Source organism: Giraffa tippelskirchi, chromosome 4 (assembly GCF_054371585.1).
Source record: "Giraffa tippelskirchi isolate mGirTip1 chromosome 4, T2T-mGirTip1v1.2.pri, whole genome shotgun sequence".
In the NCBI taxonomy this organism is placed as follows: domain Eukaryota; kingdom Metazoa; phylum Chordata; class Mammalia; order Artiodactyla; family Giraffidae; genus Giraffa; species Giraffa tippelskirchi.
The window spans coordinates 75,122,501-75,137,462 of NC_137278.1; the positions used below are offsets into that span (position 1 = coordinate 75,122,501).

The window sequence follows — 14,962 nt, forward strand, 5'->3', positions numbered from 1 at the left end:
ACATTTCCCCCGCTACCGCCCAGGAGCTTAAATGGAGCCCTGGAGACCCAAAGAAATGAACCCATTTCCAGAAAGTGAAGATTTCCTTTCTACTGCTTAGAAGATCAGATTCACTTTACATATAATTTTTCAAAAGTCAGCACACTTCTACATTATATCATAATCCTGGGTAATAAAGAATGCTATACACATTTTCCCAGGAGAAAAATAAGGTCAGGCCTTTACTTTTCTGCGGTCATGACTTGCAGAATTGACAAGTCAAAGTCTGTTGCCAATGTCAGACTAGCTCAGAGAAGGAAGATTTCTGTAAGGCACAAAATTACAGAAGAAATCCATGTTATACGAGTAACTGTGATATATATTAGCAAATGTGAGATTCCTAAAAAGTTTTCAGTGGAACGCTGGCCTCTCAGTGTCCTATATTGCTCTATACCTATAAATAATAAAAAAGGCTGATAACATTGCTTTATGTAAGCAAGCTTAGAAATCACTCTCAGATAAGAGCTTTTGACCTAAATCTTGTAGCGCCTCGATCTGACATATAACCCCACAACTGTGAAATTCTGTGAGATTTAACAGTCTCAAACTGCCAACTGACCCAGCCATAAAACAAGTGGCGATAAAGATTTACAGTCTAACATGATACAATTAGACATTCACCTTCTATTTATTTCAGTTGCAGCTAAGCATTTAACCTACTTAAAAGCTGAAGGTTTTTCATTAAAATATAAATGCTTGTTTATCATTCATTCTATGCCACCTCCCCTGCGTCCTACAAATCAGTCTATTATGAATGAAGAGATTAGTTAGTTTCAGAGAAAGAAGTAAACAGGAATGGTTTCTGTAAAATCCTTCTAGACATGCAAAGATAAAAGATGGCTTTGCCACACAAAATAACCAGATACAAATAGCTGTTCAGAAGCAGCACACCTAAGGAGTCCTTTAATCAAATATTTAGGTTACCTGCCAAAAAGACCATGATCTCTTCAAAATGCAATGCGGATTAAAGTGTTATCTAACACATGCAGAAAACTAACCTTGGAGTGGAAGTTTGAAATGTGTTCATCATAATTTTCATGTCTTTGGATAGAGAAACCAGCTCTTTCAGCTAGATTGCAAAACTGGTTTAAAGTATTCCCTCGGCGTGGGGCGAATACCATTGCTTTCCCCTAGAACATTAAAAAGGAAATTCACACATTTTAAAACTGGAAGGCAACCAAACATAACAGACATTGGTCAAAGCATTTAGTGTATGGCTCTCAGGTAGAAAACTCAATTGTCTTGAGATATCCACACAGGATGAGCAGACACAGTGAGAATGATTTCCAGGATAGATATACATCAAATAAGAGAAAAATGTCATATTTAAATGTCCAGTGCTATGTTTTATCACCTTCAAACAATGCATGTAATAAATAATATGTGACTCAACATTGTTTTTTTGTACGATACATACGTCTCTTGGGTCCAGTGGTTTAAATCATCAACTAGATTTTAGAATAACAGGTCCAGGGCAGTGCCACCCACCTTGCAACTCCTTAGCAGCTGCCAACACATCCACAACACAGCTCCAGAACATGTGGCCACAGATGCCTGTAAATGTTAGCTTATTGTGCCCTGGAAATTTAGTACCGAGAAATCCTCCACGGAGACGAGTAACCACAACCCATTTCAGTTCTGCCGCCAGCCTTTTCTGTGACCATACTGCCAGAGACAGACTATAGGATCTTGATTTCCAACTCTACTGGATCCCTCGTAAGGGTCATCATTATGGCAAAGCAGTTCCTCACAGTTATTCAAGTGGTTACTTTTCAAAGAAAGTGGTACAATGAGGGCAAGCAAGCTTTTCTAAGTAAACTGCACAACCCTATCTGATTGTTGTAGTGGGGAGCGTGGGAAGACTTGATCAAAATATATACCAGATTTCAGAAGACCCTCTGACCTGAAACTCCACAATGAACATTTACTAACTACGTGAATTTTTCTTCTCCCTTTGAGATGTGCACGGAATGACTAAACTTCAGAATTTTCTTGTTCCTTTTATTTGTTTAAAAGATGACTGTATGCTTCTGTTAATTTCAAGGTTATACGTTGCCTCTATGAAATACCACTTCAGGTTTTGAGAGAATTATGAAAATATACCCCTGTTTCTTTTGAAAGTTGGTTTATCATTCATACCTGTCAACTGTCTGTTGAGCCTCAGGGACATGGCAGACACTGGGGCTGGTGCTCTATGGACATCCTCTCCTTTAGTCTTCAAATGACCCATCAAGATAGGGATTTTCAGCTCCCCTCTATACGATGCTCAGAAAGGTTAGCTCATTGTCCAAGATGACACATCAGTAAGTGACTAGAAACTGACCTGACTTCTAATGCCAATGCTCTTTCCATTACAAAACACTCACTTCTTATTAGTTACAGTGATGGCAATAATAATACAAGCGACCACTTTGCTAGGTGCTTCACAAGCCTTCCCTCTAATCCCTTCAACAATTTTCTCAACAACCTTGTACCGTAGACATTACATTTTACAGATGATTAAACATGCTATAAAGGGTTTGAAGAATATAAGGAGGAAATGTGTGGCACAAAGGGGTTTGGACTTAAGAGGGGATCTCTACCATTAGACAGTGGTGTCACCTCAGGAAAATCAGGGAAAAAAGTCATAGAACTGTTGAACTAGGAGACACCTTGGAGATGACATGAGTCCAATCTCCTCATTTTTCAGATAAGAAACTCAAGTTATCCTAGCTGACCCACTGAGTTTTCTCATCCATTAAATGGGAAGAATAAAACCTCCTTCGCTTCCCCCCACCCCCAGCAAGTTGTGAGGATCAAATGAGGCAATGAGTGTGAAAATAACTCCAGAAACAAGTTTATATAGATATAAGAAAGACTAGGAGCATCTACACCACCTGATGGTGCTGTAAAGATTCTACCAACTTACTCTCCTTCTCTCTTCCCCTCATTTAGCTGCAAGAAAGTGCACTGATCCACTGTCCTGGACATCAAGTGTGTTTTCATACTGTGTTTACATAGACGTGTATACACTCAGGCACATAATTATAGCAGCACCAATCATGTCACTACACTTAAGGTTCTGTCAGCTTTTCCAATATTAATTGCTATTTTCAGGCGGTTTTCAAACTTAGCAGCAAAAATTCATTTTGATGTGAAACTAGATATAATACATGGTTTCAGCAGGGGAGCAAAAGTCTCCATGGGAAAAAAAAAAAGAAGGAGCACTAGTAGGTCATTTTAGTCCTTTCTAAGAGCTGACTGTCATTCTGGATTTTTGAATAATGGAAGTGGTTTTATTTTAAAGTTACCTGCAAAAATTGTCTTACCATTATAATCAAAGAGTTGATTTTTGACAGCTGTTATCTAAATTATATATCATAATGTTTAAGGACTAAGGGGTTGTGGTTGGGTTGATGTTTGTATTCACAAAACACACCTCTGCCCTCACCCCAGCCCTCTGCTGGTTGGGGTGAGCTGTAAGGGGACTGCAACTGAGCTTGTGTCTCAGTTTACCTGTCCTTCCATACCCACTGCACCTAAAACAGCCACCCTTTCCACCCCTCCCCACCCCCTCTCGCTGCTCTAGTTGTATCCTTGGCCCCCATCACCACTGACACACATCACATCCTTATTTGTTTTTGCCTTTCTCCTCTGGCTAGAATGTATACTCCAGGAAAATGGTATCTTCTAATGTTTTATTCACTATATTTTTTCAGTGCCTAGCATAGAAGAGACGATCAATATTTGTTGAAAGAATAAACTAAATCCAGATATTGAATAATCTGAAAATACAAGTCTCTGGGAATTCGAAGGCCACATTCTAATGCTTATTCTTTATAAAAGATTTTCTCCAAGAAGCTTTTACAGAGTCAGCGGCTCTAATGGGATTTCAGAGGGCAGCTTTCTGTGCACAATACTGTCCTCACAAGAAAGAGAAAGAGCAAGCAGTAGTTTTAATCTCTAATTACTCAGTTATGAGTTTCAAAATGTTTTCTTTTTCATTTCGTTGAATGCAGACACTTTTGAGATGTGGATTAATATTTAGGAGGGACAATAGGACATCATCCATTCATTCAATAAGCATCCACTGTTTGCCCTACTGAGTGCCAGCCTCTCCCCAATAATGAATGGTTTTAGAAGCCCACCCCCCACCACATCCCCAGTGGAGCAGGACACTTTGTTATAGTCAGTGGAATATGCCTCACAATTTAGGCTCCAAAAATCAAACCAAGAAAAAGAACATAGATTTCAAATTAGCCCATTACTTTAGAAAAATTATTTTCAATTTACCAAAGCACAACTTTCTAAGCATTCACAGTCACAGCATCATTTTAAACTCTGATTGAACACTCAATTGAATGTAAAATTTAGACTGATGAACAGAAATTTGAGAGAATTCATTTATCCCTGGAGAGGATTTCCACAAAACAACAATGATATTGTTTACACTGTAAGCTCAGTTGTTATTCTGCTAGACTAATCTATACTCATAGATTAAAGGATGTGCACTTCTGGAAAACATAAGTCTTCTTCAGGCTTATTTTACAAGGAATAGGCTATGCTTTTTCATTTCCAGGCGATCAACTATTAAATATTGATTACATGTATAAGCTTATGTTTATTTTCTAACCATGTCTTTATCTGGTTTCTGAGATGCTGCCTTCGCCTGCTTCCTCCCCTACATTTCTCTCAGTCAGTCAGTCCCCAGCCCAGGCTTCTTTTTATCACCCGCCCTTTCATTGTCAGTAGTCCCCAGGACTCTGCCTACTTTTTCTTTATGGTTTATACAGTTCCAGGCAATTGTACTGAAGTCCACAACTTCAACTATCACTTAGGCATTAAAAACTCCCAAGTACATAACTGCAGCATTCACCATTGTCCAGTTCACATACCTGGATTTTCAGGTGCCTACTAGAGCCCTCCATGGGGATGTTCTGAAAGTATCTTTAACCCATTCTGTCTAAAATGGAATTCAGTAGAGGTTGGTCTAAACCTCTACCTTTCCCAGGGCACTATTCATCCGTCTCTTTCTGTCTCTCTCACACACACACAGCTGAGTACCTATTAAGTACCAAATACTGCCATACCCTTCACCTTCAAAATGAAACTGGAAATCAGGAAATCATGACATTGCCTTTTAAAACCATTGTATCTTATTTTATCCCCAAGGAGCACTCCAGAAATGTTTGCTGAATGAACCTCTCAGTGAACACCCCTCCAGTTCCCTCTTCTCCATCTTTAGGTCTTCACTGGCTCCTAACTGTACAGATTTAGGTAGAAGTTGGTTCACAGAGGACCCATGAAGAGCCTTGCTGCGTTCAAGCTCTTTCTTATTCCGAAACCAGCTTTTATGCTGGCCAGAGTGATCTTTCTTGGACCCACATCCAACTACATCACTGCTCAAAAACTTTCGATGGCTATTACCCATAAAGTCTAGTCTCTCCAACATCATGTTCTCAGCCTTTCTTAAAGTGGTACCCAAACTAACTCATCTCCCTCCCCTCCCTCATCATGTTCTCAGCCTTTCTTAAAGTGGTACCCAAACTAACTCATCTCCCTCCCCTCCCCCAGTACAACAGACACCTCCTAAACTCCAACCAGAGCAAACTCCTGCAAACTCAACATGCTCTTTCATACTCTCCACCTGTGGGCTCTGTTCTTTCCACCAGGGATGCTACTTTCTAGTCCCTTCTACTGAGGCTCAGAATGGCCTTCTTACTATTCAACCGAAGTCAATATTCCTGCCTCTAGGGAACTCTTCCTCAGGCAGTTAGTTATTCTTTGTGCTGCATTCCAGTACCTAGACTATTGCATTGTAATTCCTAGGAGTTGTGCATTCATCTTCCCTGCTATACAGTAAGAATCTTTATAGTGCTGATTATTCTTATTCATACCCCACAGTCCCAGCACAGTGCTAGGCAGAGAGCAGTGGCTCAACAAATGTTTGTTGACTCAAGACAGAGTTCAGTCCTTTAAGGATCTCACATTCTATGGAAGGTGTCAATTAGAAAGATTCACACAACAAACAAAAACAGCACCAGGCTGTATATGATCGAGTGCTGGGCTGTTATAAGCCATTTTGCACTGTCCACTGTAGTTCCAGCTATGTGTGTGAGGTCTCTATGACCACATTCTAAATTCCTCAGGGGCAGAGACTCAGCGCTGGACATGCTGGATAAACACCTGGGTGGACTTCCAGAAAGAACTTCTAAGGGATAGGCCCCTGAAGTCAGGGTCTTAAAAATCGTCTGGGGAGTCTCTGCTCCTACAACACAGCTTCTCATCAAAGACAGGGGAAAGTTTGTTGGGCCTCTGACACAGCAAACAGACAGGAACCCAAAGCTCTTACAGCACCATCTCAGTTCATGCCACTGAACCCATACTCATGAGGCATTTCCCTGAGATAAGCAAAAACAGAGATTTATACAGATGGTTGCAGAGATGCTAGATTAAAAAAAAAAGATGGTAAAATAGGTCAGTAAAAAGAAACTGCTTAGGACTTCCCTGGTGGTCCAGTGGTTAAGGCTCTGTGCTCCGAATGTAGAGGGCCCAGGTTCAGTCCCTGGTCAGGGAACTAGATCCTGTATGCCCCAGCTAAAAGATCCCATATGCCGTAACTAAGACCCAGTGCAGTCAAAAAAAAAAAAAAGAAACTGCTTTTCTAAAATGAGAGTCCATGATGTACTTCTATAGCATGGCTTGTGGGTAGTCGGGACTCCGGGAATTTGGCAGTTACTTAGGGCCAGCTTCTAAAGATGGTTAAATGAGTTCCAGAGGATATTTCTGAATTCTTGACAATGGTGAGCAGTGATGATAAGCTGGAGATCTGTCCATACTGCATCCCCATCCATCTGCTCATGGTCCTGAGTAAATTCACACTGTCCAACTAGCTTGGCTTCCCTCCCTGCCCCCAAAGCCATTTCACAGGAATATCAGTAGGTATCACTCGTTGGTTGTCACTTCTGGACCAAAGTTCAACTTGTAGGCTGCTGTGGCTGTATTTTAAATGACATCTGGGTCCTGTGATATCAGACATGGCTGATGGTCTTTAAGGAACACAGTAATAGGGGCTCAGCTATGACTCATCGGCAACAAGAAGCCTCTCACCAGAGGGAAAGAGGTGGGGAAGGAAAGATACCTGTTGCTTCTTGGAATGAGTAACATTTGCTGATTCCATGGTGGCTGAGACACTAAAGAATCCACCTATAATGCAGGAGACCTGGGTTTGATCCCTAGGTTGAGAAGATCCCCTGGAGAAGGGAATGGCAAGTCACTCTAGTATTCTTGCATGGAGAATTCCATGGACAGAGGAGTCCATGGGGTTGCAAAGAATTGGACATGACTGATCGTCTAACACTGTCATTTCTTTTTAAAATCTTTTCTTGTCATCTTTTAAGTCTGCTAGAGAGTCCCTGTAGCATTCTGGCAGGGGTCAGATGTTTTTACAGCTTCTCTCAACCAGTAAGCAGAGGAAAGTTTCCATCTGGAGCAAGCAATGATCATTTCTTGCTGACATTTGGGGCCTCCTGTAATGACTTTCCAGGCATAGGTGCCTGTCTGCCCAAGGATCCAGGCTTAGCTTTGTGATTTGACATTGCTCCTGGGTCAAGCCAGGAACCCACTTTGGTGGCTAAGCTCTCTCTGGGGGCCTGTACCCCCTCATTTGTGACCCCCATTATAAAACCTGAAAAGCAGGGAAACTCCTCCCCTCCACCTACTTTCTCTGCTTCTGGATCCTCTGACTCCAGACAGCAGATTTGCCTTAGCTAGAACTCAAGGAATCACACTCCCCAATAATGGCAGAATCTATTTCTTCACACAGGTTGACACTTGAGTCTCCATGTTGCAATGATTTCATCCCAGCCATCTAGTAGGAATTTCTCTCCCCTCACTTGATGGGAGCGCCTGTAGTAAAAAGTGTCATCTTCATCCAGGTAGACAATCCTCCAGACCTTCTGCAGAGCCTGCAGCAGGCAAGTAGGATGTGGGGGCAGGGAGATGCAGCAGGCCTAGTTATGTGTAGACATCATCCAAGTCCAAGTTCAAGAAAAAAAAAATTTCCCCTTCTGTCAAGCATTTCTCTGAGAACAGTTTTTGAGAACAGCCCTGTGTATTTTATACCCATCAGGGCTGGAAAGTCCCTCTAGTTCTTCAAGGCAACAAGACTGAACACATATTCATTCAGAGTCAGTTATGTGCTAAAGCTTCCAATGCATTGACTTGTTTCCTCCTCATTTTATAGATGAGAAACTGAGGCTCTGAGAGATGAATCTAGTAAGTGGCTCAACAGTGAGAACAACTTGGGTTTTGTACACAGACATTTCTGGGTCTATCTCATTTCTGGGTTTACCTTTGGAAACTGGGGCCCTATGAATTCAAAGTGTTTGGCCAAAGTGCAGCTTTGGCTGAGCATCCTGAGGACTTGTTTCATTTCCAATGAGTCTGCTGAGCCCTTGAATTACTAAGAGCTCAGGACCCACCAGTGCCGCTGCCCAATTTGTTTCTCTGCGGGCCTCTTACAGTACTTTCAGCCTCTGGGCCACAAAACCATGGAGGAATGGACTGGGCTCAAGAAACCATTAAAAGCAGCTCTAATTGTCATGGGATAAAGCCTTTAATGTTATCTTGGTCTTGGACTGTGATGTCCATGACACACACACTCAGTGAGGGGCAGGGGGAAGTCCTTTGGAAGTAGGACAGCAGCCCTGAGAGGCAAGGAGAAGAGCAGTTTTTCTCCAGGTGCCCCCATGTTCTGGGCACCCTTCCAGCCCCCAGGCACGGGAGACAGAGCTGCTGCAGTTCCCTGCTGAGTCCTTGTGGCCCTTCCTGGGTCCATCTGGGTGGAGACCCCAGGAGTGCAAAGGCCCTGCCACCCCAGACCTCTCAGTGGAATGAGATTCCTGGGTGGGAACTTCAGTATGTCCATGTACCATCCACGACTGGGATTTCCCCCCTTATGGTGGACTCCTGACCTCTTAGGCTGGAATACTTGTCAATCCGAGCAGGGCTGCAGGACAGGAGGGGCCTAAGTGAGGGCCCCTCCTCTCATTTCTTATGCTGCATTTTGATGTGGGCCCCTTTGTTTTTGTTTTAATTAAGTTAGATGTTTAAGAATATTTGTTTATTTTTATTTTTTTTGTTGTGCTGGGTCTACGTTGCTGCATGGGCTTTTCTCTAGTTGCAGAGAGCGGGGGCTACTCTCCAGTCGCAATGCATTGGCTTCTATTGTGGTGGCTTCTCCTGTTGTGGAGCATGGGTTCTAGAGTGCCCAGGCTTCAGTACCTGCAGCTCCCGGGCTCTAGAGTACAGGCTCAATAGTTGTGGCACATGGACTTAGTTTCTCTGTGGCACATAGGATCTTCATGGGCCAGGGATCAAACCCATGTCTCCTGCACTGGCAAGCGGATTCTTTACCACTGAGCCACTAGGGAAGTCCATGATGCAGGCCCGTTTGATTTGGCTTCCCCAGCTCTACACAGAGCATAAGTAAGCACCATCCACTCTAGGGCTAGGTCTTATCCTCCCAGTTAAGGGTGAGCATCTGCTTCAGTAGGAGTGCTGCTGTCCTCTGAGGAGGCTGCTGTGTGGAGCCATACTTCAGACAAGGAGGAGCATCATTCAGAGTTTAATAGAGGGTACAGGAGAGCTACTAGATGTTCCAGTTCAATCTCCATTTAGGTCTATTCATAGCTTGGGCAGTTTTCTATTGTAAATCATTTGAATGATTTACAATAGATCCTATGTAAACCTATGAATCCTATGTAAACTATGTAATTCCTTCTTCTGCAGAGCTTCCCTGGTGGCTCAGATGGGAAAACATCTGCCTGCAATGCGGGAGATCTGGGTTTGATCCCTGGGTCAGGAAGATTCTCTGGAGAAGGAAATGGCAACCCACTCCAGTACTCTTGCTTGGAAAATTCCATGGATGGAGGAGCCTGGTAGGCTACAGTCCATGGGGTTGCAAACAATTGGACATGACTGAGCGACTTCACTTTCACTTTCACGTAAACCAGGCAAATCTGCTGCAAAATGGAGTTCAGTTCAGTCACTCAGTCGTGTCCGACTCTTTGCAACCCCATGAACCGCAGCACACCCGGCCTCCCTGTCCATCACCAACTCCCGGAGTCCACCGAAACTCATGTCCATTGAGTCGGTGATGCCATCCAACCATCTGTCATCCCCTTCTCCTCCTGCCTTCAATCTTTCCCAACATCAGGGTCTTTTCAAATGAGTCAGCTCTTTGCATAAGGTGGCCAAAGTATTGGAGTTTTAGCTTCAACATCAGTCCTTCCAATGAACACCCGGGACTGATTTCCTTTAAGATGGACTGGTTGGATCTCCTTGCAGTCCAAGGGACTCTCAAGAGTCTTCTCCAACACAACAGTTCAAAAGCATCAATTCTTTGGTGCTCAGCTTTCTTTATAATCCAACTCTCACATCCATACATGACCACTGGAAAAACCATAGCCTTGATTAGATGGACTTTTGTTGACAAAGTAATGTCTCTGCTTTTTAATATGCTGTCTAGGTTGGTCATAACTTTCCTTCCAAGGAGTAAGCGTCTTTTAATTTCATGGCTGCAATCACCATCTGCAGTGATTTTGGAGCCCCCCAAAATAAAGTCAGCCACTGTTTCCACTGTTTCCCCATCTATTTGCCATGAAGTGATGGGACCGGATGCCATGATCTTAGTTTTCTGAATGTTGGGCTTTAAGCCAACTTTTTCACTCTCCTCTTTCACTTTCATCAAGGGGCTCTTTAGTTCTTCTTCACTTTCTGCCATAAGGGTGGTGTAATCTGCATATCTGAGGTTATTGATATTTCTCCTGGCAATCTTGATTCCAGCTTGTACTTTGTCCAGCCCAGCATTTCTCATGAGGTACTTTGCAAATAAGCAGGGTGACAATATACAGCCTTAACGTACTCCTTTTCCTATTTGGAACCAGCAAAATGGAGTATTTGTCACAAATAGGCTTTCAAGGGGGTGTTGGTGATGAGTGAAGTACCATTTGTGCACTGTGAGATCCAGGAGTCCTTGAAAGCATTGTGTTTTTGCATGATGGATGTTCCCAGAAGCCCTATATCCAAGAATCTTGGTGTCCTTTCTGAAAATCTCGATCTTGCAAATGCTCATGAGATTCACCCAAGGCTAACGGGGAGATGAAGAGGCCCCCAATTCCTTCTTCTGCCCTCAACTTGGGCTGGTCACTCAACCACGACAGCTGTCATCAATGGCTTGGAGCGTGCCCCTTCCTTGCCTCTAGAGCTGCTCCCCACCTCACAGGGGGAATTAAAAAGCCAATTTAATTTAATTGATTACCACTTACAAAGCTGTGGTTACTCCTCTGAGAGGCCTAGTTAAAGTTTCTGAGCTATATAGAGATAACAAAATAAAAAGCACAATGTAAGGCAAAGGATGATTATCAAATTGCTCTGGGAATCTTCAATGTAGAAAAGATATAAGAGAAAGATTGAAAGATATTAGCTGATAAGTCTCACTGAGGTCAGAAGACTAGAGCAAACCTTTTTTAAAAGAAAAGACAAAACTTTAGAAAATACTTCACACACACACACACACACACACACACACACAGACACACACACGCTATAGTCCTTTCTCAGATAAATGTTGAGTTTCTGTCTTAGGCTATATTAACACTGTTAACCTATTCTAAATTCCTATGGCACAGCAAGAATCTTATATAGTTATAAGACTTTTTTTTTAATGTATGAGCTTTAAACTTGTTTTCTTTCTTTAAATAGATGTATATTAACTCTCCGTTTAGGCTGCAGGACCTCCTAGCATAGTATAACAGCCCAGCAAAATAAGAGTGGATACAAACTCTGTAATTTACTCACAGGCATAAATGGATATATAAATGTAAAAATGTGCACAATATTTTATGCCATGCTTGGCTTCATTGTGACCTAATGTTTATAATATGTAAATAATGGTTTCCTTTTAAAGCAAAGAACTTTTAATAGATAGATTCATCTGAAGTCCCTTTCTTTAATAGAAACATAAATAAAAAGAAAAAAATATATTCTTTTGCAATAAATAAATACCCAATGACAAAGGTTACCATTGAAGGGATTTAAAATGACAGAAGTCAACAGAAAACTTTCAATATCATACTTCTACTTTAATATGAAGATATTGTTATCAAAGGAAAAGACTCAAGAAATTCTTTGATAAAAATAATCTCACACTATCTTTGAAGCGGTTTCATTTATTTTACTACCGACTGTGTTCCTTATCAGAAGGCCAAGGGTAAGAAGTTCCCTAGTTATGATTAGGAAAGAATCTGATAGATCAGAAGACTCAATTGAAGTTGGACATAATAAGTATTAAAGTATTACATGACATTAACCCTACCATCCCATTACTCTTTCCATCTTTGTGCACAGACTAATTATTCTGAAGCCAGCGTTCAGGAGAAAATAGAAACATACTTACCCTGGGCTGGAGTAATCTCTTTATTGCATCAACAAGGCTGGCTCTGTACTGGTCCAGAAACAGGCTGATGTTGAGAAGAGAGCAGAATCCAGATTAAACTGTGTTTTCAAGTCTAATGATACTAATGGAGATCAAGGCTAATTACATATGTTTACTCAACACTATAAGACAGAAATTGTTTCCTTCCATTCAAGTATCTCACTAGAATACTAATAATAAAAAAGATAACTGTGGTGAGGGTTATCCAATCAAAGCCAAGTCATCAACATGTGAGGGGCCAAAATTCACACATGACTGGACCATGTGCTAGTGTGCAATGGGCAGTTTCTAAGCTGCTGTTTGGGGGAGTCATCTGGTGGAGATGAAGCTCTCCCAACACTTGTCTCTGCAAACATGGGTCCTCTGCCCACCAGAGGTGCTGTAAGGCCATCCTTCAAAATCAAACCACTGGCCCTATTACACACTGACCACAGAAAAGACCTCAGGTAGTGATGGTTTTTAGTGACTAGTAACAGCACCAGTCCCTAAAGGTTAATTCCAACCAGTGACTTAGGAATAAACAAAGACCAGAGTTAGGCAATGTGTCCCAAAGACCATGGCAACTCTGGATTCAATATTTGTCGAGAACTTGCTATACACTAGGAGCTGCTTCAGGCCATGGAGATCAGCTATGAATAAGACAAAATTCCCATCCTCAAGGAGCTTCCAGTCTGTATTCATTTCTGCATCACTAGCTCTGGCCCAGCTTACACACAGAGAAGGTGCTCAGTGAATAGTTACTTACTCCCTTACTGGCAGGCCTGGGGGTGTGGCTCAGTGGTAGAGTACGGGCTTAGGATGCATGAGATCCTGGGTTCAATTCCTAGTACCTCCATCTTCATGTTTTGGGTTTCCCTGGTGGCTCAGACAGTATAGAATCCACCTGCAATGCAGCAGACCTGGGTTCGATCCCTGGTTTGGGAAGATCCCCTGGAGAAGGGAATGGCAAGCCACTCCAGTATCCTTGCCTGGAGAATTCCATGGACAGAGGAGCCTGGCAGGTTACAGTCCATGGGGTTGCAAAGAGTCAGACATGACAGCGACTGTTTCTTTCACTTTTCCCTTTACTAGCAGATCAACACAGTCTTTGAAATGGAAGAGCTTACGTAGGGTGAGTTTTAATGTCCCTAAAACTCTTTGTATATACTCCTTCACTGGTCGTGCTACAGAGGAATCAGCATTTAGGCAGGATGTTTCACCAGACCAGGTTCTCTCCTCACTCTCTCACTTAAGATGAGTGGGGAGAGCAGCTTATGAGGTATTTCTAAGAAGACAGAACTTGGGCTTCACCATGACATGCTTAGTGGAAGTTTCTTCTATAAAATGCTGCTTTGAGCAATGGAAAAAGAATCCTCTTAAGGATTCTTGGAATCCTCTTAAGAATCCTCTTAAGAATCCTCTTAAGGCTTCCCTGGTGGCTCAGATGGTAAAGCGTCTGCCTGCAATGCGGGAGACCCCGGTTCGATCCCTGGGTTGGGAAGATCCCCTGGAGAAGACAATGGCAACCCACTCCAGTATTCTTGCCTGGAAAATCCCATGGACAGAGGACCCTGGTAGGCTACAGTCCATGGGGTCGCAAAGAGTCAGACACGACTGAGCGACTTCACTTCACTTCTAAGGTGAACTAGAAATCATCTCTAGCATGGAAACCCATGTATCAGTCAGGATAACCTGATTATTATACGGGAAAATTTCTTACTGTTCCAGAAAACTATGCATTTAAATCTTAGAGCACAAAATGTGTCTAATTTGAATGCTACAGAAGTTTGTCTTTTAGTCATATTAATTAGTGGTTAATAACCAGTAAGGGTCAGTAAGAAAGGAATTGAACTGTATTTAAGTGTTTTGAAATTTTCTCTTCAGGACTTTATACTTTATTCTTTAGTGAGGTAATATTATCTTGCTGCTGTTGTTGTTGTTGTTTAGTCACTAAGCTGTGTCCGACTCTTTTGCAACCCCATGGACTGTAGCCCACCAGGCTCCTCTGTCCATGAGATTTCCTAGGCAAGAATACTGGAGTGGGTTGCCATTTCCTTCTCTAGGGGATTTTCCTGACCCAGGGATTGAACCCATGTCTCCTGCTTGGCAGGTATATTCTTTACCACTGAGCCCAGGGAAGCAACAACAATACTACCTTAAATGTCAATAATTAAACATTCTATTTAAATACCTCTATCAGTTACTTCAGTCCACAGGAGGCCTGGCTAGTTGGGATACATAGCACTAAGCAAAAGACCATTCCCAGTTTATACCTGTGCATCCTAAGAGTTGGTAAGACTGTTAGAGATAAATAATTAACAACTTAAAAGCTGAGCCTAAAACATAACTTTATACAGGGAAGGAGAGATAAATTAGGAGTTTGGTATTAATATATACATATTACTATATATAAGGTAGGTGAACAACAAGGACTTAATGTGTAGCACAAGGAATTATACTCTATAT

At 42.2% G+C, this 14,962-nt stretch overlaps 1 protein-coding gene and 2 non-coding genes across 5 annotated transcripts in view; 2 read left to right on the top strand and 1 right to left on the bottom strand.

Annotated features, from left to right (window-relative positions):
* The window catches only part of CAMKMT (calmodulin-lysine N-methyltransferase), a 416,383-nt gene that overhangs the window by 5,509 nt on the left and 395,912 nt on the right, over window positions 1–14,962 (bottom strand). For all 3 annotated transcript variants that reach the window (XM_081591947.1, XM_081591945.1, XM_081591946.1), the window contains 2 exons: window positions 12,479–12,542; window positions 1,038–1,169 (listed from right to left, as the gene is read on the bottom strand). In XM_081591947.1, coding sequence (XP_081448073.1) covers window positions 1,038–1,169; window positions 12,479–12,542 — 196 coding nt within the window. The remainder of the gene's footprint in view (window positions 1–1,037; window positions 1,170–12,478; window positions 12,543–14,962) is intronic.
* Window positions 6,523–6,595, top strand: TRNAR-CCG (transfer RNA arginine (anticodon CCG)). Its single transcript has one exon. It is a non-coding gene; the product is annotated as a tRNA-Arg (tRNA).
* Window positions 13,281–13,352, top strand: TRNAP-AGG (transfer RNA proline (anticodon AGG)). The gene has a single exon. It is a non-coding gene; the product is annotated as a tRNA-Pro (tRNA).